The sequence below is a fragment of the Tachyglossus aculeatus genome, chromosome 25 (assembly GCF_015852505.1).
Source record: "Tachyglossus aculeatus isolate mTacAcu1 chromosome 25, mTacAcu1.pri, whole genome shotgun sequence".
In the NCBI taxonomy this organism is placed as follows: Eukaryota; Metazoa; Chordata; class Mammalia; order Monotremata; family Tachyglossidae; genus Tachyglossus; species Tachyglossus aculeatus.
In genome coordinates, this window is record NC_052090.1 from 20,421,330 (window position 1) to 20,446,665 (window position 25,336).

At 46.8% G+C, this 25,336-nt stretch overlaps 1 protein-coding gene across 1 annotated transcript; it reads right to left on the reverse strand.

The window, feature by feature from the left end:
- Positions 1-721: 721 nt before the first annotated feature.
- Positions 722-25,041, reverse strand: TTPA (alpha tocopherol transfer protein). Its single transcript, XM_038766769.1, has 5 exons — positions 24,664-25,041; positions 11,220-11,373; positions 6,329-6,522; positions 4,389-4,499; positions 722-1,946 (listed from the first exon to the last, which is right to left on the reverse strand). Exons 1-5 carry the CDS (start codon positions 24,883-24,885, stop codon positions 1,773-1,775), a joined length of 855 nt encoding a protein of 284 aa, XP_038622697.1. The 5' UTR covers positions 24,886-25,041; the 3' UTR covers positions 722-1,772.
- Between the last annotated feature and the right edge of the window lie 295 nt (positions 25,042-25,336).

Consider the following 25,336-nt stretch of genomic DNA (forward strand, 5'->3'; position numbering starts at 1 on the left):
CTTCTGTGCAAACTGGCTGAAATTCCATTTCTCCAAGATGGATTTCTCTTTTCTCTTGCTTCCCTGGAGGCCCAAGGAAATACCCAGTGGCACACAGCCCGAATCGTGCTATCGGTGGAATCAATATTATAATAACTGTTAAGCGCTTCCTATGTGTCAGGCACTGTTCTAGGCTCTGGGGTAGATGCAAGACAATCGTGTTGGACATAGTCCCCATCCCACACACGGCTCACATTCTTAATTCCCATTTTACAGATGAGGGAACTGAGACACGGAGAAGTTAAGTCACTAGCCCAAGGTCACACAGCACACAAGTGGCAGAGCCAGGATTGGAACACAGGTCCTTCTGACCCAGGCCCGTGCTTTATCCACTAGGCCACGCTGCTTCTCTTCTTGCTGACTGCTGGTTCATTCATTCAATTGTATTTATTGAGCGCTTACTGTGTGCAGAGCACTGTACTCAGCGCTTGGGAAGTACAAGTTGGCAACATATAGAGACGGTCCCTACCCAACTCAACCATGGGGTCGGGGTTGGGGGGGGGGTGCTTTTTTTAAAATGGCATTTGTTAAGTGCTTACTGTGTGCCAGACACTGTATTAAGCACTGGGGTATATCCAAGCTAATCAGGTTGGACAGCGTCCATGTCCCACATAGGGCTCACAGTCTTAATCCCCATATTACAGATGAGGTAACTGAGGCACAGAGAAATAAAGTGATCCGCCTGAGGTCACAGAGCCGACGTGGCAGTCCTTCTGATTCCCAAACTCACGCTCTATCCACTAGGCAATGCTGTTTTTACCTGGTATTGAGCTCAATGGTAGCCTGGTTGCTGCTTATAAAGGCACCTCACTCCAGAAATTTCCCATATAGGCCGCCGGGACTACCCTGGTCATGCACACCTAGGCTAGTGGTTAATTTGTACTTTTTTCTTTCTCTCTCCCTTCCTTCCTTCTCTTTATTTCTTTCTCTCTCTCTCCAATTACACCACATGCTCTCATCCTTCTGAGACTAATTCTCCCCTCCCACTATTGCAACCCTTCCTCTGGCTAGTAATAGCCAGCTGGAGCAGCCAGGCAGGGATACATGGCCTACATGTGAGGAGGCGGCAGGGTGAAGGCTGGGGAAAGAAAGAGAAACACCCTGCTGGGATGGAGCAGAGGGCCCCCCTTGAGAAGGGGTAGGCCCAGAAAGAAGGGACGAGACTCGGTCTGAGGTGGATGGAGGAGGATGTGTGTGGTGTATCTTCTGGATGCCCTCTGTCGCTCCCAGTTCAGTGTCCTGCATCCACAGGGTAATCTGAGGGAATCTGAATGAGCTGTGGAGATAGGGTCCTCTTCCCTGTGCTCAGGGGAGGCCGGATACCGTCCCTTCCCAGGGGCCTAGGTGGGAATCCAGAGCGGCCATCTCCAAGGAACAAGAAAACACAAGAAGGCAAGGATCACCTCCATCCACCGCCACACACCAGCACTTTCCCGTTCATTCATTCATTCAATCATATTTATCGAGCGCTTACTGTGTGCAGAGCACTGTACTAAGCGCTTGGGAAGTACAAGTTGGCGACATATGGAGATGGTCCTTACCCAGGATTGGTCTTACTGGAAGCAATTTCACATTAGACAGATTACCATTCATCGCCAGGGTTCACAATTAGCAAGCCCCACCCTGAGACATAATCCTAGCACTTCCCAGATTCAAGCACTCAATACAGTGCTCTGCACACAGTAAGCGCTCAACAGATATGATTGAATGAATGAATGTTCCAAGTCATCTTCTCACTCGACCTTCTGAGAAATGCTGTGGAGATAATCTTCTGACTTCATTATGAAGTCTGTCCATTCCTTACAGAGGTCTTCCATGGAGAAATCCTCGCCGCCATACTCCACGGGGAGAATATCTGGGAAGTGCTGAGTTAGGGTTTGTTCATAATTGCTCCCGTGCAGGTGAATCTGAAACAATTAAGATGGAGAACTGTCTGTCGTTTCACAATACACAAAATGTACCAAAATTATTCCCACCATCATTAGCGTCTCGGGAAGGCTCATGATGGTTGTTGGAGTTCATTCATTCATTCATTCAACCGTACTTATTGAGCACTTACTGTGTGCAGAGCACTGTACTAAGCACTTGGGAAGTACAAGTCGGCAACATATAGAGACAGTCCCTACCCAACAACGGGCTCACAGTCTAGAAGGGGGAAAAAGACAACAAAACAAAACATGTGGACAGGTGTCAAGTCATCAAAATTAATAGAAATAAAGCTAGATGCACATCATTAACATGATAAATAGAATAGTAAATATGTACAAGTAAAATAAATAGAGTAACAAATCTGTATAAACATATATACAGGTGCTGTGGGGAGGGGAAGGAGGTAGGGTGGGGGGGATGGGGAGGAGGAGAGGAAAAAGGGGGCTCAGTCTGGGAAGGCCTCCTGGAGGAGGTGAAGTTGTGAAGGTCACTGTGGCTGCGCCTGTGGACTCTGAGGTAAGAGGAGCCCAAAACTGAGATCTTCTAGCCACATGAATAATAACACTAATAATCACAACTGTGGTTTGTGTTAAGCACTTACTAGAGAAGCAGCATGGCTTAATGGACACAGCACGGGCTTGGGAGTCAGAGGACATGGGTTATGATCCTGGCTCCGCCTCTTGTCTGCTGTGTGACCTTGGGCAAACCACTTCACTTCTCTGTGCCTCAGTTATCTCATGTGTAAAATGGGGATTCAGACTGTGAGCCCCACGTGGGACAACCTGATTACCTTGTATCTACCCCAGCACTTGGAACAGTGCTTCGCACATAGTAAGTGCTTAAATACCATTATTATTATTACTTCATGCCAAGGACTGTACTAAGTGCTGGAGCAGATATGATAATCCTGTCAGACACAGTCCCTGTCCCAAACGGGGCTCACATCTGAAGAGGGGTGAGGACAGGTGCTGAATTCCGGTTTCATAGTTGAGGAATTTGAGGAACAGAGAAGGTGAGTGACTTTCCCAAGGTCACACAACAGGGAACTGTTGGAGCCAGGATTAGAACTCTGGTCCTCTGTGCTTTGTACAGTGTTCTGCATACAGAAAGTGGTCAATAAACAGAATTAATTGATTGATTCCCAGGGCAGGGCTCTTTCCATTAGGCCATGCTCCTTCTCCTGCTACTGCCTTTCTATTTTTAGTTGGTGCACTTGTCTAATTCTAATTCTGGGTTCTAATTCTGGCTCTGCCACTTCTCTGCTGTGTGACCTTGGGCAAGTCAATTAATTCCTCTGTTCCTCAGTTGCCTCATCTGTAAAATAGGAATTAGGACTGTGAGCCTCATGTGGGACAAGGACAGGATCCAACCTGATTAGCCTGTATCTACCCCAGTGCTTGGTACAGTGCCTGCCACATAGTAGTCACTTAACAGATACCATAAAAAAAAGAGTTTTCAAAATTGTAGTCTGAATACTACTTTTAGAGATGGAATTAATTTCCAGTGGACTCTCAGGTCTTTGGTTAATCTTAAACCATAAATGTTTCAAACATCATTGTCTATCAAGGAACTGCCTTGGGCAATACACTGTAGTAAGTGCTTCAAATCTATGAAGTTTCTTGACCCAAAAGAGGATGGTCGGTGAGAGGCAATGGGGTATTGTGGAAAGGACAAGGGTCCGGGCAACAGAGGACTCAGGATCTGTGCTTAGAACAGTGCTTGGCACATAGTAAGCGCTTAACAAATACCATTGTTATTATCCAGGCCTACCTCCGACCCCTGTCCCCCTCCTCACAGGACAGGTAGTGTGAGAACCCTTTAGAACATAAAAATGCTCATCAAATCCCTACTGCTTCTCCATCTTCATCAGAAACAGAATAAGATGAAACAGCATAAACGTGGCTCTGGGACTGAGGACACTGTACAGAATTTCTTCTTGGAAAACTTCTTTAAATCAGGAATGTGTTCCCCATGGGACTAATGTAATTGACTTCCTGGAGGCAACACCTGCCTTTTTTATTATTATGGTATTTTTTAAGCACTTAGTATCTGCCAGGTTTAGTTCTAAGTGCCAGGGTAGATACAGGCTAATCAGGTTAGACACTGTCTCTGTCCCACATGGGGCTCCTAGTTTAAATCCCCATTTTATTTTACAGATTAGGTAACTGAGGCCCAGAGAAGGTAAATGAATTGTCCAAGGTCATTCAGCAGACAAATGGCAGAGCAGGGATTAGCCCCAAGGTCCTTCTAGCTCCCAGGACCATCCTCTATCCACTAGGCCAAATTGGGTAGGGTCTCACCCCTCTGGAGGGTCCCAACTTGGCCCTTCCTGAAGTTGGAGGAGTAGGCCAGGCGGCTACACAGTGGGGCTGGACAACCCCAGAGGAAGAGTGATTTGAAAGTGTACGCACTCCACTCACCCGCTGCTTTATTTTTTCTGTCAGAAAAGGCCTTATCATCATAAAAACAGAATGGAAGAAGGAAGGCTCATTTATCAAGTGAATGCCCCGGACTTTTAGGGGAAAAGAATCCTGTCAAAAGATAAAAAAAAAATTAAAATCCATTTGTGCCCCTGTGTTATAAAGAAGATGGCCATCAGAGTCATAATTTTAGGACGCTTAAACCGGTGTCTGAGGACGGATGTCATTTTCGAAAGACGCCTTCACTTAGAAACTAATGTTCTGCTCATTGTATGTCCTCTGGGAAATAGGGGGGAGTTATTAAGCACTCTTCCACCTGATGACAGGTGAAAGTAAACATCAACTTTTACAGGAGTGGGTGGTGGTCATTCCAATAAGACCCAGCATCATGGGTGGGAGAGGGTCAAGGGAAGGGAGCAAGAGATTTAAAGCCACGGTGGTGGCAAGAGCTTCTCTGGTTCTATGATCCTGCAACCCCAAGAGGATGAGTGAAATCAGCCCCTCAGCGACCCCGGGGCCCAGATGGAGGCGACCCCTGCCAGTTGGGGGGAATAAAGGGGGGTAGGAGCAACAGGCCACTTCTCTCCACCCTCTCCCCACTCCCCCCATCATCATCATCAATCGTATTTATTGAGCGCTTACTGTGCGCAGAGCACTGTACTAAGTGCTTGGGAAGTACAAACTGGCAACATATAGAGACAGTCCCTACCCAACAGTGGGCTCACAGTCTCCCCTTGGAGACTTCACACCGAGCCCAGGGCCACACCACTACTGCTGGTGGCCAATGGGCTGGCTGGTGCCACTGTTGTTGTGGCCCTCACAGCCACGCCAGCGAGGGGCTGCCCAGCCCCCCATTGCCACGGACGTCTCCGGTCTAGGATGCTCGGCCCCAGGAGGGAGAAAAAGAGCATCCACATTCAAGTAAGTCAAACCCGCACGGACACACCACCTGGGCAATTAATTCCAGATGGTTCCCAGGTTCTTTCCAATCAATCCATTGTAGTTATTATTATTAATAATAATAATGATAATGGTATTTATTAAGCGCTTACTCTGTGCCAGACTCTGTACTAAGCACCGGGATGGACTCAAACAAATCGGGTTGGACATAGTCCCTGTCCCATGTGGGGCTCACAGTCTTAATCACTGTTTTACAGATGAGGAAACTGAGGCACAGAGAAGTGAAGTGACTTGCCCAAGGCCACGCAACAGGCCGAGCCAGGATTAGAAGCCATGACCTTAGAGAAGCAGCGTGGCTCAGGGGAAAGAGCGCGGGCTCTGGAGTCAGAGGTCATGGGTTCATATCCCGGCTCCGCCAATTGTCAGCTGTGTGACTTTGGGCAAGTCACTTCACTTCTCTGGGCCTCAGTTACCTCATCTGGAAAATAGGGATTAAGACTGTGAGGCCCCTGTGGGACAACCTGATCACCTTGTAATCTTCCTAGCGCTTAGAACAGTGCTTCGCACATAGTAAGCACTTAATAAATGCCATTATTATTATTATTATTATTATTATTATGACCTTCTGACTCCCAGGCCTGTGTTCTACCCACTAGGCCAGGCTGCTTCCTGCTATTGGAGCGCTTACCATGTGCAGAGCATTGTACTTAGCATTTGGGGGAGTACAGTACAATAGATTGGTAGGCATGACCCCTGCCCTCAAGCTTACAGTCTCCCTGACTCTCAGTCTTCACAGTAAGACAATAAATACCACTGATTGATTACCTCCAGCTCTTCTATAAGAAGTGTTTCCCTTACCCAATTTGGCGAGGACATGGTGAAAGAATTGGGAATCTTCTCCCCTGAGAACACCAATCTCTTCTGCCCAGTTAAGTGCCTTCCAAAAGAACTACGGAAACTCCGTTACATTTACATTTGGCTCCTTAAACTGGTATTTGTGTTCTGTTTTGAAAGGCGGCAGAAGCAAGGATTCAACTTACCGTGAGCACGGCAGCGATCTTTTTGGCCACTGTGGGGCTGATCTGGAAGGCGTGTGCGAACTGCCACCCTTCGAGATCAAAGATAGCCTTGATTCCATTCCGCTGCGTCTCCACTTCCTTCACGATGAGCTCGGAGGTGATCAGACTCACCCGGAACACATCATAGGCAGAGAATTCCTTGGGATCCCACTGGGCTGAGAAAAGAACGTGAGGCGGAGCATTAGTCTGGTTCACTTTTCTCCATGCTGCCAGTTCTCCCATCTGGGAGTTCCCTGAATTTATCAGAAGTGACAACTGAGTTGGGGCAAACTTTTACTTTATAGGTCAGGACATTTCCGTCATGTAATATATTTCCTAAAGTGCAGAGAGGAATGAGTTTTGAACCAAACATTGTTTCTAAAGTTGTTGCATTCATTTTTTTTTGGATGTTCAAGTGTATTTTATTTGTAAAAAGGACACCTTTAGAAATTTGGCCTATCCCTTATTTAACCTAATCAAGGATATTATGCAACTCTGAAAACTAGATCTATATGTTGCCGACTTGTACTTCCCAAGCGCTTAGTACAGTGCTCTGCACACAGTAAGCGCTCAATAAATACGATTGAATGAATGAGATGTGCTACCTTGTCTGCCCTAACCCTCTGCAGCGACAACTCGATGGAGTACTTGTCGCACTCCAGGAAGGGCGAAAGAGGAAAGTAGAATTAAAAATGTGGGCAGAGATGTGAGCCCGAGAGAGCTGCCCAACATAGCCCAATCATCTCCCTAGGGAGGAAACAAGCCCATTCCAAAATCATGCCTTTTTCTTTCCACAGAATGGGGGTTTCCAGAGAAAATATACTCCAGGAAAATGGAATGTCCCTGTGTTTCCGATCTGAGGTATCCCAGGACATAGAAGATGAGCTGCCAGTCATTAGAACAGGGGAAGGGATTGTGGCCCCTTGGCCCAAACCTGGGGACCAGCCTAACTCGTATGGCTGCCCTAAAAGAAATTGGATTCCATGCAGTAATAATAATTGTGGTATTTGTTAAGTGCTTATTATGTTCTCAGCTCTGTACTAATCATTGAGGAAGATACAGCAAATTCAGATGAGACACAGTTCCTGTTCCATAGGGGCTCCCCATCTATGGGGGAGGGATGGCAGAGCCAGGATTAGAACCCACAACCTTCTGACTCCCAGGACCATGCTGTGGATGAGATCTAGGGAAGCTCCTTCCCACCATGTGCTGGGAAACCCACAAGCTGTCAGTTCCCAGAAGAAATGATGGGCTTTTTCCTTCGGGGGCTTGGAGGGTAGCAGGTCCACAAGCCCGAGGCTACGGGTTTGACTCCCCAGAGTCCCCACCCCCACCTGGTGACTTCCCCTGCCCCCCAACTACTGCCCCCGGGTCTGGGGTTCCCCCCTCCTAGCCCCAAAGCACTTATGTACATATCTGTAATTTTATTTATTTGTATAGATGTCTGTCTCCCCCCCTCTAGACTGTGAGGCCATTGTGGGCAGGGAACGCCCCTGTTTATTGTTGTATTGTACTTTCCCAAGTAGTTAGTACAGTGCTTTGCACACAGTAAGCGCTCAATAAATACAATTGAATGAATGAATGAATGAATGAATGAGAAGAGGTATTTAATCCCCATTTTACTGATGAGGAAACTGAGGCTCAGAGAAGTTAAGTGACTTGCCCAAGGTCAGAAGCAGGTAAGTGCCAGAGCTGAGGAAAGAATCCGGGTCTCTTGACTACTAGTCTTGTGTTCTTTCTACTAGGCCAGGCCGCACTGGTGATTGTGAAACAGATGGGAAGGAGGGTTGGAAATTTTGCTGGATGTTAAAAATTGTGCATGGGGTCAAAGGGAGGGCACTGCCATTAAGACATTTCTGAAATAGTTGCCTGACTGCACAGTAGGGCCCCTGTGGCTCGGTTGAAGTCGGGTGCCGGCAGGATTAAGGATTAGCTCTTTACCACCTCTACCCCTGGCACTGAGACCAGTCAAGAGGGGTGGAGCTTGGCTCTATTTGGTCCCCAGGATTGCCCTGGTGAATAAACACAAAGCCCATCTGGCCAATCCCAGTGGCTGAGTCATGGAAGACCAAGATACAATCAGGCCAACTAACCAATCCAGGATACCTTAGAAAGCAGCAAGACCCCACGATATCTCAAAATACTCAAGAATGAAAGCCTAGAAAAAGCGGCCCAGTGGAAAGAGCAAGAGCCTGGAAGTCAGAAGACCTGGGTTTTAATCTTGGATCTTCCAATTGCTTGCTGTGTGACTTGGTAAGTCACTTAACTTCTCTGTGCCTCAGTTTCCTCAAATGTAAAATGTGAATTCTATTCCTGTTCTCCCTCCTACTTTGTCTGTAAGTCCCCTGCGGGACAGAAACTGTGTCCAACCTATTTAACATGTACCTACCCAGCTTAGGACAGTGTTTGATGCAAAGTAAGCACTTAATAAATACAATTTTTTATGAAGACCAATAAAAGAAAACAAACTGCTTGGAGGCAGGACTATCAAACTCTATCGTCAGCTAAAGAAGCTGAATGCTGCATCAAAAGAAAGCTGCAAGAGCTACTTTTATTACCCCAGTCATGACTTTTTTTTCCATTGACCACATCACACCAGTGGACCAGTGAAGACACGCATCCTCACTTTCCAGATGATGAAATGACTAGCTCGCTTTGATCTGAAACTTGATGAAGCCAGACAACTTAATTCCCTCCCCTCTAAACTGTGGGTGAAAGCTTCTTTCTTCTCTCCCCAAAGCACTCCAAACCATTTGCACCAACTTCTGTTGATGTGCCCAGAAGTGCTTTCATCCACACCCCTCAGGCCCCTGGAATTTTATGCCCTCGACTGGGCTGGTTGAATTCCAATCCCCAAAATAAATTGGGAGAGCATGTTCAAAATCTCTCAGGAAGAAGCTGCCAATAACTTGGTGTTTTTTTCCTGTAATTCTCACAGCGATCGCCCAATAAAGGCCAATATTAAGTAGTTAATGTTTAGAAGCTGGACTGCACGTTGGAGGTAAGGTTTGCGGCATCACTGAGGTGGCAGAGCCTATTTTCCACTAGACTACCAGGGGATGCTGCAAGCAAAGAAAGGCTGAGCCTCAATTCCTTCGGTAAACAGGAATATAAAGGATTCCTAAAGGAATATAAAAGGAGCTATAGGTTTCAAGCCCAAAATCCAGTGGCAATTCATTCATTCACTCATTCATTCAATTGTACTTATTGAGCGCTTACTGTGTGGCAGAGCACTGTACTAAGCACTTGTAAACTACAATTCCGCAACAGAGACAATCCCTGCCCACAACGGGTTTACAGTCTAGAGGCATTAAAATAGGGCAGGACATTTTTCCCTAAACTGTTCTTTGTCTTCATCCCCCTGGCCCCTAACCTGCTCCCTCAATAATTCTTTCTCCCTCTGTCCTCAAAAATAATAAATGTTTATCCTCCTAATTCTAGTTTTTAATCTGCAGGGACCCATGCTCTAAAATGAAAAAAGACTGGGTACCATCTCCCTGCCCCAGGGCACAGAAAGTGGGGCAAAAGAGGCAGGAAAAAGAGGCGGAGAGAGGTGGGAAGAGGAGGCAGGATGCTGGAGACAGAGCATGATAATCCTGCCTCCTCTTGGGACAGTTCAAAGTGGGCAGACCAAGAAGCAGTGTGGCCTAGTGGAAAGAGTGCAGGCTGCTGAGTCAGAGGACCTGGGTTCTAAACCCAGCTCCACCACTTGCCTGCTGTGTGACTTTGGGAAAGTTGCTTAACTTCTCTGGGCCTCAGTTTCCCCATCTGTAAAATGGAGAAGAAATACCTGTTCACCCATCCCCTCAGACTGTGAGTCCCAAGTGGAACAGGGACTGTGTCTGACCTGATTAAAGTCCAGAGAAAACGTAAAAGAGGCAGACCAGCAGCTAGATGGATAAAAACCATATCAATGACAACAGAAGAGCCGTTAGCAAGGTTACAGATTATGACAGAAGGTAGGACGTTCTGGGGAAAATACATCCATACAGTCATTATGAATCGGAAATGACTTGACTGCATTTGATAATAATAATAAACTCCAGCACTTACTAAAGCGCTTGGCACATAGTAAGCACGTAAATGCCACAACTATTATAATCCTCTAGAGAAGGGGATCCTTTCTCTTTCTCTTCCTCAGGGGTGAGATCTTCCCCATTAGCCCCAGATCCTTATTCCTTATACCTTCATTTCTCCTCTCCAACTGTGGCCTACCCCTTGTTTCCTTCCACACTTGTTTCAACCTCTTCTACTTCACCCTTTTAACTGTCTCCTTGTCGCCTCCCATTCCTTACTCCTTTCTTTCCTCCTCCCCTTATTCTCTAGGACTTCATCAATTACTAGTGGGGCCCATGGAAGAGCTAAATCTATCAATAGTATTTACTGAGCGCTTACTCTGTGACGGGCACTGTATTAAGCCCTTCAGAGAGTACAAAACAATAGAGTTGGTAGTGACAGTCCAAGCCCACAAGAAGCAGTGTGGCCTAGTGGATAGAGCATGTGTCTGGGAGTCAGAAGAACCTGGGTTCTAATCCTGACTCCACCATTTGTCTGTTGTGTAACCTTGGGCAAGTCACTTAACTTCTTTGTGCCTCATGTACCTTATCTGTAAAACGGGGATTAAGACAGTGACCCCTATAAGGTAGAAGGACTGTGTCTGACTTGATTAGCTTGTACCTAGCCCAGTGCTTACAAAGCCTGGCACACAGTGAGTGCTTAACAACTACCATAAAAAAAGAAGCTTGCAGCCTAGCTCCTCTGGAGTAGTTCCGAGTAGAAAGACTGTTTCAGTGCGAGGCCTGGAGGATGGGCTCCTTGGTGCCCTCCCTATCCCAAGGCCCCTGACAGGCCACGCGCACGGATCGCCACGTACCAATTCTGTAAATGAGAACTCTACTGCCGGTCTGGTCTCTGGACCTCAGGACTCCATGGTAACCAGCCCGAAGCAGGCCAAGAATGGTTGCTGGTCGGAGGTCTGCACTGATTTCCGGGCATTCGGCTCTCCATTTGTGATAGTTTTGCATTAGCTGAAAAGAAAATGAGCTTTGGGGTAAATGGGAGGCAGAGACGCCGGCCTTTGGCACTACAACATTTCCCATTTCTAAAGCTGCCACCCTGTTTTTTATTTGGCGTGCACACGTGTGTGTTGTGTGTATGTGTGTTACATCTGCCTTTCATTGCTAAAGCTCCTGAGGAGGAAATCCTACCCACACGTTTGACTGTGGCTGATGAATAGTAACAATAATAATGAGTGTGCTATTTGTTGAGGGCTATCAGGTAATTGGCAGAGCCAGAATTAGAACTCAAATCTCTGGATTCCTAGTCCTGTGTTCTATCCACTAGGGCAGACTGCTTCTCTGCATGTTTCTGCAGCACTGTTGGCAAGGGAAAATCAGATCCTTGGCATGCAGATGGGTTTGCTCTATGCAAGGCCTGTTCAAGACTGTGAGCCCATTGTTGGGTAGGGGTTGTCTCTGTTGCCAAATTGTACTTTCCAAGTGCTTAGTATGGTGCTCTGCACATAGTAAGTGCTCAATATATACGACTGAATGAATGAATACCTGTTTAGGTCCATCTATTGGTATCCTGACCTTGGGGAGAGCACCCACAAACCCACACAGTATTTGCTCTTCTTAGCCTCTGTGTGACATCTTTCAGAGTGACCTAAATCGAGATTCTGAAAAGCATCAATAAATCCTCCATCTACAGAGCAATATGCATGCACACACATACACACACACAGACACACTTCCCGCTTATGATTATACTCGCAACCAGTAAGAGAGCTTTTAATTTTTCTATTAATTAATGATGGTATTTGTTAAGCGCTTACTATGTGTCAAGCACTGTTCTAAGCGCTGGATACTAATATTAATGATGGTTCTATATGATAGCAACAGCAATTCCCCTGATCTAATAGAACAAATGGGTGCTAGAACAAAACTGATGCATCTCATCTTTGACACAACTTGAGGCAGCAGCAGGGCCCAGCAGAAAGTGGATTAGGAGACCTGGGTTCTAGTCACAGCTCTGCCACTAGCCTGTTGTGTGGCCTAGGACAAGTCACAACTTCTCTGTCAAATCCTCAACTGCACCTACAGGCACCAAAGGGAGATGGAAATACCTGCCTCTCCCTGTTTCACTTCTCACAGAGACCCGCTAAGGAAAATATGTGATGGGTGATATGAAAGTGCTTATGGATAATTTTAAAAAACAAGGTAGTAACTCAAGGATTCAAGAAATCTATGGAGAGTAATTCAAAATTCAAACTGAGATCCTTTCACCACAAAGTTCCCCAGCAGTTACTTTTCCGGCCTGTTTACCTGCCAATCTGTTCTCCCATCCAATTAGACTGTGAACCCCACTTGGGACAAGGACTGTGTTCCACCTGATGAATCTGTACTATGTGCCAAGAACAGTGCTTGACGCATAGTAAGCGCTTAAACACCAGTTTAAAAAAGACAAAAATGCTGCTGTTGTTTCAAAATGAATTTTCAAAGACCAAACTGTTACTTCTAGTTGGTTAAGGAGGAGTCATTACTCAAAACAAACCATAGCGAAGACAGACTTTTCATGTAGGGAACTTTTAGCAAGATAATTTCCTCCTAGTTTTATTACTTCCTCCTACCTGTAATTTAAGTGTCTGATTCCCCCTTACCCTCCCTAAGACTGATGGCTTCTTGAGGGCAGGGATCACCTCCCCCTGCTAGTCTGTGAGCCCGTTTTTGGGTAGGGACTGTCTCTATATGTTGCCAACCTGTACTTCCCAAGTGCTTAGTACAGTGTTCTGCACACAGTAAGCGGTCAATAAATACGACTGAATAAATGAATGAATGTCTAGGAATTATCGTGCACTTTCCAAAGAACCTTGTACAGGGCTTTGCACACAAAGGTGGTCCACAAATACCACTGATTGATTGACTAGGAAGACCTTCCTGAAAGACCCAATCAGGGGTGGTTCAATCATTCGATAATGTTATTCATTGAATGCTGTGTGCAAAGCACTGTACTAAACTAGTACAATAGAGCAGACATGATCTCTGATCTCAAGGAGCTTACAATATAGCAGATTATCCTATTTCCTCAAGTATTCTTGATACTCCCATAGGGAAAAGCTAAACAATAGTAGAGTTTTAAAAGAAGCTAAAGCGCATATTAACTGAAAGGAGTAAGGGTTTGTTTCAAAGAATGTCACCCCTATGATGTCAAATAAAATACCATGTGGACTGGTGGGCAAGTTATCAGTCCCCCTGTCAGTGAAGGGGGAGGAGGGGGAGGCTCCTGGCCCTTTGGTTTTTCCTCTATATTTCATATTTCCAAATTGCCGTCTTCGTCCCTGGTATGGTCCCCTCAATCAATCTCGATTTTCACTGCCAGAGTGGATGACTGCTTGTGAGACCTGATTGTAGTCATGTTTAAAAATGCAAATCGGGCCGGAGATTGGTCATTTAAATTTCAGTTGGGTTTCCCTGGAACTCCAGTCCTGGCAAATTCAAGGACTCTCAGATCCTCCAAGGGACTACATCCTGTTATTCTAATGCAGCACCTTGACAACACAGGGCTGCACACTGGCAACTAACAATGGGAGAAGCAGCGTGGCTCAGTGGAAAGAGCCCGGGTTCTGGAGTCAGAGTTCACGGGTTCAAATCCCGGCTCCGCCAACTGTCAGCTGTGTGACTTTGGGCAAGTCACTTCACTTCTCTGTGCCTCAGTTACCTCATCTGTAAAATGGCGATTAAGACTGTGAGCCCCCCGTGGGACAACCTGATCACCTTGTAATCTCCCCAGCGCTTAGAACAGTGCTTTGCACACAGTAAACACTTAATAAATGTTATTATTATTATTTATTATTATTATTATTATTAATGGGGAGGCACGCAGCCAAAAATGTCACCCCTTGACACCCCCCTCCCACAAACAGGTAAAATGCTATTTCCTTCTCCCCTCATTCCAATCGAAGGCCCTCAAATGGGCTCTGGGTAATCTGCTGTCTCCCCATCTTCTCTTCCATCTCTTCCAGACCCCCTGACTGGAATTCACCTTCCTTATTTCACTCTAATCTGTTACTTTCAACATCACTGACCACCTGCTTTTCCTTGAAATGCACTTTGACCTTGGTTTCACAGACACTGCAGCCTTTTAGAGAAGCAGCGTGATTTACTGGAAAGACCATGGGGTTGGGAGTCAGAGGTTGTGGGTTCTGATTCCGGTTCCGTTACTTGTCAGCTGTGTGACTTTGGGCAAGTCACTTAACTTCTCTGCGCCTCAGTTACCTCATCTGCAAAATGGGGACTAAGAATGTGAGCCCCACAAGGGACAACCTGATTAACTTGTATCTACCCCAGCGCTTAGAACAGTGCTTGGCACATAGGAAGCGCTTAACAAATACCATCATTATTATTATTATTTAGTATTTGCTCCTTTTCAGGTTCCTTTGCTGACTCCTCTCCCTCGCCCTTCTTTCTTCTTTCTCTCCCTTCTTTCTGTTCTGGCCCCTCTAGGCTCTTGCTTTTACCCACTCTTTCTCAGAGAGCTCATGGGCATGCATGGTTTTAACTACATCTATGCAGGTGACTCACAAATCCACGTCTCTGGCTCTGACTCATTTGCCCTACAATATCTATCTCCTTTTGTCTTTCTATCTGAATGATCTATTATCTTATACTTGATGGCTTCATCTGAACTTTTCATTTTCTAACTCTCTTAATCCCTCTCCTTTTCTTAATTTTCTTATCACTGTCACCGCAGCCTTACTCCATACCTCCCACAAACTGGAAACTTTGATATCTTTATTGCAGCTCTTTCACATATTCCTCACATTCAATCTGTCTCTAAGTCTTTCTGCTTCTTCCTCAATGTCAGAACTATCCCTTCTGTTCTATTGTTTATATTTTCATTATTATTATTATTACTACAGTATTTGTTAAGTACTGAACAATGTGTGAAGCACTGTTCTAAGCTCTGAGGTCTTTTAATCTAAACACTTCCTGGCTGAATTTATTATAGCACCTTCCCTACTGCTCTTCAGCCTCTCCCCACTTAAATCAATAGAGCTTCACAAGTCATCTTCCTAAAATGTGACAGATCACAGGACTTCCCTCCTCAGAAGCAATAGCTCCTGCCCAAAGTTTCCAAACTGTCCATTAGCTGACTCGCTCACACCAAGCTCCCCTCTTTTCCCACTTCGCCCCAGCTTGAGCTCTCTGCTTCCCTCAAATTAATTTCAGGACCTCCCACCCTCAACTCTCCTACCTCCTACATTTCTTCCTACCCCTGACAGCTTTACTAACCTTCATCCCTTCCCTATTAATCAATCAGTGGTATTTACTGAGTGTCTACTATGTGCTGAGCAGTGTACTAAGCGCTTCAGAGAGTACAGTGCAATAGAGGAGGTCAACACGATCCCTGCCCACAAGGAGCTTTGAGATTAGAAGTCCTTAAGCCCTTCTAAAAAGTCACCATCTCCATGATCCATTTCCTGCCTGAAAATTCTCTTCTACCCCAATCACCCTAGCACTCCCAAGTCATTCTCATGAATTCAGTCATTTGGGCTTGCTATTTTTTTAAATCCTTGCCCAAATACCCTGAACTAATTCTATGCATATCACATGTGAGCTGTATGTCCAATTAGGCTATATGCAAATGATGGGCAGGAGGCATGATATACACTTCTTTTGAATAATTCGTAAATGCCTAGAACAACACACTGCACAGAACAGATGCAGAGGAAGAACTGACGGGATTTGGTGACAGACTGAACATGGCAGGGAGGTCAAAAGAGTCAAGGGTAATATCGAGGTTACAAGCTTGAGAGGCAAGGAGGATGATGTTACTGACTGCAATGGGAAAGCTAGGTGGAGAAGGGGATTTGTAGGGGGAAATAATAATCATCATATTAATGATGGTATTTGTTAAGCGCTTACTATGTGCCAAGCACTGTTCTAAGTGCTGGGGTATATACAAGGTAATGAGGTTGTCCCATATGGGGCTCACAGTCTTAATCCCCATTTTACAGATGAGGTAACAGGCACAGAGAAGTTAAGTAGCTTACCCAAAGTCACACAGCTGATAAGTGGCAGAGTTGGGATTAGAACCCACAACTTCTGACTCCCAAGCACCCAGGCTCTTTCCATTAAGCTAGGGTGCTTCTCACTAAGCCAACGTGTTGAGTCAGGGGTGTGGGTAGGACAGCGTGGTTCAGTGGAAAGAGTCCGGGCTCCGCCGTCACCCCCGGCCCACGTCATCCCCATGGCCTGGAATGCCCTCCCTCCGCTACCAAGCTAGCTCTCTTCCTCCCTTCAAAGCCCTACTGAGAGCTCACCTCCTCCAGGAGGCCTTCCCAGACTGAGCCCCCTCCTTCCTCTCCCCCTCCTTCCCTTCCCCATCCCCCCTGCCTTACCTCCTTCCCCTCCCCACAGCACCTGTATATATGTATATATGTTTGTACGGATTTATTACTCTATTTATTTATTTTATTTGTACATATTTATTCTATTTATTTTATTTTGTTAATATGTTTTGTTCTGTTGTCTGTCTACCCCTTTAGACTGTGAGCCCGCTGTTGGGTAGGGACCGTCTCTACATGTTGCCAACTTGGACTTCCCAAGCGCTTAGTACAGTGCTCTGCACACAGTAAGCACTCAATAAATACGACTGAATGAATGAATGAATCTATGTAGAAATGTCCTGGAGGCAGGAGGAGTTCTTAATAAATACCACAATTATTATGCAAGATGAGGGAGAAAGGCAAATTGGGACTGTTGAGGGAGTGGTAGGAATCATCTGTATAGAGATGGTAATTGAAGCCATAGGCATGGATCAGCCATTAAGGGAATGAGGGTAGACAGAGAATAAAAGGGGACCCAGAATTGAGCCATAAGTGGCAACCATAATTAGGGAATGAGAAGCAGAGGAAGAGCTGGAGAAAGAGACTGGGCACAGCCAGATGGAGTTTGCAGAAGAACCACCAGGAAGAGGACAGTGCCAAAGAATCCAAGGTGAGATAGTTTTCTGGGGTTTTTTTTTTCCAGGAGAAGGGGGTGTTTCACAGGGTCAGAGGCAGCCGAGAGGCTGAGGAGGCTAAAAACGGTACAATTAGATTTGGTGAGAAAGAGCTATTTGATAAACTTGGAGAGGGTGGTCTCAGTGGAGTGAAGGGGCCAAAAGCTGGATTGTAGAGGGTTAAGATAGATGAGAAGTGAAGGGAATGGGTGAAATCAGTCTGCTTAGGAGTTAGGACAGGAGTGGTTGGAGGAAGATGGAGCAGATGGGCTTATAGCTGAATGGGACAGTAGGGTCAAAGGAAAGTTTTTTTGGAATAGAGGAGATGTAGGCCCATTTGAAAACCATGGGGAAGGAGCCATCAGACAACGAGCATGTGAAGACATTGGTCTGGGAGGAAAGAAAGGTGTTTTTGGACCCTCCATGTCTATGAGTTAGTATCGAGGCTTAGATGGCCTTGCACATATTCAAATCACCAACACCTACATTCGACATTTTTTTTTCCAATGGAAAATATATGCCCAGCCTGGTGAGTTTGCCTTCGTAGAGGTATTCAGATACAACTGAATAAAGTGACCCAAAAAATTGAAACGCTGTCTGTAGCCACACAGGGCATGACTCCTCCTCAAATCTCCACCCATGGTCCAACATTTCAAAATCTGTCATGCCCATTTCTGGGCAGTTGTCAAGTTGTATCCATTCTCTTTCTCCCCCACCCACCAAGCCTAACCAGCAGCAAAGGGAATTGAAACTTCGCAATCCTGAATTCAAGAATCCCAAACATCCAAATACTTTTAACCAGTCTTATTACACCCAATTTTTCTGTAACATTTGTTCTTATCACCCGGTTTGGCTATGCCCCAGTGGAAGTATTAGAAAACATCCCTCCAACAGCAAGACCTGTTCTGGAATAACACCATCCACAAGGTGGCATGAGAAGATGAGTTATAGGAGGAAATGTTTTTCTAGGTGTCAGTGGAAGCTGCTGCCCTTCTCAGTCTCTGCTTTTCATTCATTCATTCAATCGTATTTATTGAGTGCTTACTGTGTGCAGAGCACTGTACTAAGCGCTTCAGCTTTATTGCTTTGTATCCTAGAGAACTTCATGTATTTGCAACTTTACAGTATTTACTAGAGTAAAATAACAGTAAATGGCAAGGATGTAAAGAACTTTTTTGATATTTGTTAAGTTCTTACTACGTGCCAGGCACTGTACATAGTGCTGGGGTAGATAAATAATAATAATAATAATTGTGGTGTTTGTTAAGTGGCTCAGAGAGTCAATCCCCATTTTACAGATGAGATAACTGACTGAGGTATAGAGAAGTAAAGTGACTTGACCAAGGTCACATAGCAGACAAGTGGTGGATCCAGGATTAGAATCCATGACTTTCTGACTCTATTCATATGCCACGCTAGAGGCTAATCAGGTTGGACAGTGTCCCTGTCCCACTTGGGACTCACAGTCTTAACCCCCATTTTTCAGATGAGGTAACTGAGGCCCAGAGAAGTTAAGTGACTTGCCCAAAGTCACACAGCTGACAGTTGGAGGAGCCGGGATTTGAACCCATGACCTCTGACTCCAAAGCCCAGGCTCTTTCCATTGAGCCATGCTGCTTCCCCTTTCATATCTGACCACCACTCTCCCCATCTTAAAAGCCCTCCTACAATTACATCTCCTATAAGATTTCTGACTAACCTCTCATTTCCCCAAGCTATTTTTCCTCCCTTCTGTGTCACTGATAATAATTATGGTATTTGTTAAGCACCATGTCACAAACACGAGTCTAAGCACTGGGATAGATAGAAAATAATCAGGCTGGATACAGACCCTGTCCCACATATGGCTTGCAATCTAAGTATGAGGGAGAACAGGTAGAACACCTATGCACTTGGGTCTTTGCCCCTTAAGCACTTTGATACTTACCCCACAACAAATGTCCTTATATTCTGTCATTTCCCCTAGGTGTAATGTATTTCAATGTCTGTCTCCCCGATGAGATTTCAAGCTCCCTGTGGGCAGGGATCTATTATCACTGCACTTTCTGAAGTGCTTTGCACACTATAGGGCACTCAATAAATACCACTGATTGAATGACTGATCTGTCCATTCACAGACAATCACTCTCCTGAATCAAAAAGTGACAAATAATATTGGGGAGGAATTAATGTAATATAATTCAGAACTTTGAGTTTCATAAATGATACTTGGAAGAATAGCAAAAATGACCCAAAGGGTCAAGTAGAGCATCTGGTGAAGAACACCTACAAAAATTTGGCTTTATTTACTTCAGACATCTAGTAGCACATAGATATAATACAGGAGGTAAATGGAAGCAAATTTCTGAATGCCCTGAGAGCACAGACTGAAAATAGTAGGGCTTGAGAGATATTAGAAAGTAGTAATGATGAGAGCAGGGATGGGGAAGAGGGAAGTATAATTTGTTTTAATGTCTGACTCCCCTCTAGACTGTAAGCTCCTTGTGGAGAGGGATTGTGGCTACCAACTCTACTGTATTGAATGCTCCCAAGCATTCAGTACAGTACCCTGTACATAGTAAGTATTCAAGAAATATCATTGACTGGAGGGTAGGAGGGAGAGAGGAAGTCAGAGTGACAGAGAGCCAGAAAAGTGACTAGTTTGTTTCCTCCTTCCTCAGGACCCATCATGGAGACTAAGCCATCTCCAGTCGATGTGCAGCCACTTGCTTCAAATTAACTGATCATTTCCAGAATGATCATTTATTATGGGGATCTGTTTCCAGCCCCCTCCCACCTCCAAATTTCCTAGGAGCAATTCCTTTGGACTAACATACCAATTTCACAAAGAAAATCCAGGCAGGGAATGTGTCTGTTTATTGTGATATTATACTCTCCCAAGTGCTTATTACAGTGATTTGCACACAGTAAATGCTCAATAAATACGACTGAATGAATGAGCTGAGGAATAGCCTTAGAACTGACTTAAATGAAAAACAGAAAATAAAATGTTTCACTACAGTGTTTGAGAAGACAGGTTGTGGGAGAGAACGTAGGGGTTATTATAGATAGGAAAGACAATGCCTCATTTCATGAAGGCAGGGTTCTGACTGGAGCTGGGAGGCGGATAACTTGTGGGGAAGCAGCATGGCCTAATGGATAGAGCACAGACTTGGGAGTCAGAAGGATCTGGGTTCTAATCCTGACTCTGCCACTTGTCTGCTGTGTGACCCGGGGCAAGTCATTTTACTTCTCTTGGCCTCAGTTACCTCATTTGCAAATGGGGATTAAGAACGTGAGCCCCATGTGGGACAGGGACTACGTCCAATCTGATTAGCACTGTGATTAGTATAGTGCCTGGTACCTAGTGTGCATTTAATACAAAGGGAAAAAAACCTTTTCACTGTCTGGAGTTCAGTCATTACTTCCAGTTGCCCGTACTAATGGCACAGTTGAGAGAGTCCAGGGAAGGGGACAAATGATTGACCAGAAAAGTATTATTTTCTTATTATTGATGCTTTTTTTTAGGTATATAAGGCCAAAACTTTTAGAAAGGACTTATCCCTAGCATCAAAAACACAGTATCAACTGCAACATTAGGTTGCTTAGAAGACTCGCCCTCTCTTCGAAAGCAAATGAAGTTATATAATTCTGAGGGCTTTCAGAGCCCGTAAGTTGCAGTTCTTTTACAGTTGTTCAGGATGCACATGTGGAGCAATTTAGGCTGCATCGCTGGGTCACCTTTCTGGGGAACAAGGATTAGACCCCTTGTCTGCTTTTCCTGGCTTGTGTTCTGATGTGAAAAGTACTGACTCCATGAGGCCACCCTAGATATGGAGTTTCAGGTGATCCTTCTGCTCAAATCAATCAATGGTATTTACTGAACACTTACTATGTGCAGAGCACTGTACTAAGTTCTTGGGAGAGTACAATACAGCAGAATTAGCAAACAGGTTCCCTGTCCATAACGAGCTTACAGTGTGGAGGGGGAGGCAGACATTTATAGGAAAAAGTACTTTATGATATATAATTTAAAGATATGTTTATAAGTGCTAGGGGTGGGGTGAATATCAAATGTCCAAAGGTCACAGATTCAAGCACATAGACAACATGGAAGGGAGAGCGAGCCAGCGGAAAAAAGAAGGTTGAATCAGGGAGGCAGGACTGAAGGGTCTTTCTCCCCCTATCTTGAGCCAATGATGACAGGTCAGTCAGTCAATCGAATGTATTGACTGCTTATCGTGTGCAAAGCACTGTACTAAGCACTTGGGAGAGTACAACATAGCACCATAAAGCATTCCAGGCCCATAACAAGCTCACAGTCTGGAGGTGGATGAGAAGGATGTGAGGAGTGAGAAATCAAGATGTGGCCTTAAAGGGAGCCGCTTGAAACGGGAGAGGTGGTGTAAGGCGTTTAGTACAGGGAACTGCACACAGTAAGCACTCAGTAAATATGCTTTATTGATAGGGGGGCCACCGACGGTCCTCACGGACACCAGACACCCAGACACATGTGACGTCACGTGCTGCCGGACTCACCTAGGCACCACGTTGCGGAAGCCCACCCCAACCTAGAGCATGTAACTGGGTGGTTCCCCTGTGCCCCTGCCCTCCCAGAAACCATTACTCCAGAGCCTTTTCATTCCCTTCCCAGGTCTCAGTGAACAAGGCACCTCTTGAGCCTCAAAAACTCAGAAGCAGGGGTCGAAGCAGAGGGTGCCATGTCAGGACTGGAGAGGGGTCACACCAGCTGGAAAGCAGACAGTCCACCCTAAAGCTCGACCAATGACCAAGGTACATGATGGGATCTGTGCATGAAATAATAATAATAATGGCATTTGTTAATTGCTTACTATGTATGAGGTACTCTACTACGCGCTGGGGTGGATGCAAGTAAATCGGGTTGTCCCATGTGGGGCTCACAGTCTAAATCCCCATTTTACAGTTGAGGTAACTGAGACATAGAGAAGTGACTTGCCCAAAGTCACACAGCTTACAAGTGGTGAAGCCGGGATCAGAACCAAGATCCTTCTTACTCCCAGGCCCATGGTCTATTTAGAACTGACAACTCTCAAGTGACCGTCTTAAAAGGGGAGAAAAGTGTGGTGAGACGCACTCTGAGGCTAATAACAACAATGCCACTTTCCTTGACCAAAGCCCCTGCTGCCCCAGGGAGCGGGATGATTTTCTTCCTTTGGCTTTGCATCCCTGTCTGCTGGAAGTCCGCTCTGCCTAAGAGCACTTAGGAGTCCACGGACGAAGTTTTTGGGCATTGCAGGGAGAACCCTCCGATTCCTTTCTGCAATTAGGCTGCAATTCCCTGGCTGAGGGCCCCAGGCTCGCCCCAGGACCCCCATAGGAAGAACTACCCCCATGGGGCCTGCGCTTGGGGGTGGGCAGGGAAGTTCTGGCCCAGTCGAGGCAGAGCCATGCAGAACTGCGCCCCAGGATAGCAGCCCCCCTCCTCCCCGCCCCTTCTATTGTATTTGTTAAACCCTATGTGCCAGGCACTGGATTAAACGCTGGGGTGGGCACAAACTGCACCCCAGGATAGCAGCCCCTCTCCTCCCCGCCCCTTCTATTGTATTTGTTAAGCCCTATGTGCCAGGCACTGCATTAAACGCTGGGGTGGGCACAAACTAATCAGATCGGACCCAATCCCTGTCCCACACGGGGCTCACAGCCCTAATCCCCATTTTACAGACGAGGGAACTGAGGTCCACAGAAGTGAAGCGACTTGCCTGAGGTCACACGGTAGCAGACAAGTGGTGCAGCTGGGATTAGAGAAGCAGCGTGGATTAGTGGAAAGAGCCCAGGTTTGGGAGCCAGAGTATGTCGATTCTAATCCTTGCTCCACCACTCGTCTGATGTGCGATCTTGGGCAAACCACTTCACTTCTCTGTGCCTCAGTTCCCTCATCTGTACAATGGGGATGAAGACTGTGAGCCTCACGTGGGACAACCTGATCACCTTGTATCCCCCCAGCGCTTAGAACAGTGTTTGGCGCATAGTAAGCGCTTAACACATATCAGTAGTAGTAGTATGTGCTGCTGTGTGACCTTGGGCAAACCACTTCACTTCTCCGTGCCTCAGTTCCCTCATGTGTACAATGGGGATGAAGACTGTGAGCCCCACGTGGGACAACTTGATCACCTTGAATTCCCCCCCCCCCCTCAGCACTTAGAACAGTGTTTGGCCCATAGTAAGCGCTTAACACATATCAGTAGTAGTAGAATGTGCTGCTGTGTGACCTTGGGCAAACCACTTCACTTTTCTGTGCTTCAGTTCCCCCATCTGTACAATGGGGATGAAGACTGTGAGCCCCACGTGGGCCAACTTGATCACCTTGAATTCCCCCCCCCCCCAGCGATTAGAACAGTGTTTGGCACATAGTAAGCGCTTAACACATGTCAGTAGTAGTAGTAGTATGTGCTGCTGTGTGTCCTTGGGCAAACCACTTCACTTCTCCGTGCCTCAGTTCCCTCATCTGTACAATGGGAATGAAGACTGTGAGCCCCACGTAGGGCAACCTGATCACCCTGATCCCCCCCCCCCCCCAGCGATTAGAACATTGTTTGGCCCATAGTAAGCGCTTAACACATATCAGTAGTAGTAGTATGTGCTGCTGTGTGACCTTGGGCAAACCACTTCACTTTTCTGTGCCTCAGTTCCCTCATGTGTACAATGGAGATGAAGATTGTGAGCCCCACGTGGGACAACCTGATCACCTTGTATCCCCCCAGCCCTTAGAACAGTGTTTGCCACATAGTAAGCGCTTAACACATATCAGTAGTAGCAGAAGTATGTGCTGCTGTGTGACCTTGGGCAAACCACTTCACTTTTCTGTGCCTCAGTTCCCTCATGTGTACAATGGGGATGAAGACTGTGAGCCCCGCGTGGAACAACCCGATCACCCGGAATCCCCCCCCCCCCAGCGATTAGAACAGTGTTTGGCCCATAGTAAGCGCTTAGCACATATCAGTAGTAGTAGTATGTGCTGCTGTGTGACCTTGGGCAAACCACTTCACTTCTCCGTGCCTCAGTTCCCTCATGTGTACAATGGGGATGAAGACTGTGAGCCCCACGTGGGGCAACCTGATCACCCTGATCCCCCCCTCCCCCCTCAGCGCTTAGAACAGTGTTTGGCCCATAGTAAGCGCTTAACACATATCAGTAGCAGTAGTATGAAGACTGTGAGCTCCACGTGGGACAGTCTGATTAGCTTGTATCTGCTCCGGCGCTTAGGACACTGCTTGGCACATGGTAAGCCCTTGATAAATACCGTGATTACTATTAGTCCGGTGGTTGTGACGGGGGGCTGGGGGGGTGGGGGTTACCTTCCAAGCTTGGTCGGTGTGGAAGTCCCGGGCGCGCAGGAAGCGGAGGAGGAAGGCGTCGGTGAGGGTCCCGGGGCCGGCGGCGGCGGCGGCCCGGCGGCGGAGGTCGGCCACGGCGGGCTTCACCAGCGGGGACTCGTCCGGCTGCTCGTTGAGGAGTTTCCCGGACAGGACGCCGCCCGGGTGCTCGCCCGACCCCGGATCCGCCGCCTCCAGGGACATGGGGCGGGGGGAGAGGGGACCGGGGGGCCCGGGGCAGGGGCCGAGCCCCGAGCTCAGCCTGCCGCCGCGGACCCTGCAGACCCGGGGCTCAGGTTGAGCACGGGCAGGACTGGCCACACCAGCCTCCTCCCCTCCTGCCGATCCTCCTCCCCTCCTGCAGGTCCTCTTCCCCCTGCAAGTCCTCTTCACCTCCTGCTGATCCTCCTCCCCCTGCAAGTCCTCCTCCCCTCCTGTGATCCTCCTCCACTCCTGCCGGTCCTCCTCCTCCTGAAAGTCCTCCTTCCCTCCTGCTGATCCTCCTTCCCCTGCAAGACCTCCTCTCCTCCTGCCGGTCCCGCTGGTCCTCCTCCTCCTGAAAGCCCTCCTCCCCTCCTGCAGGTCCCCTTCCCCCTGCGAGTCCTCTTCACCTCCTGCTGATCCTCCTCCCCCTGCAAGTCCTCCTCCCCTCCTG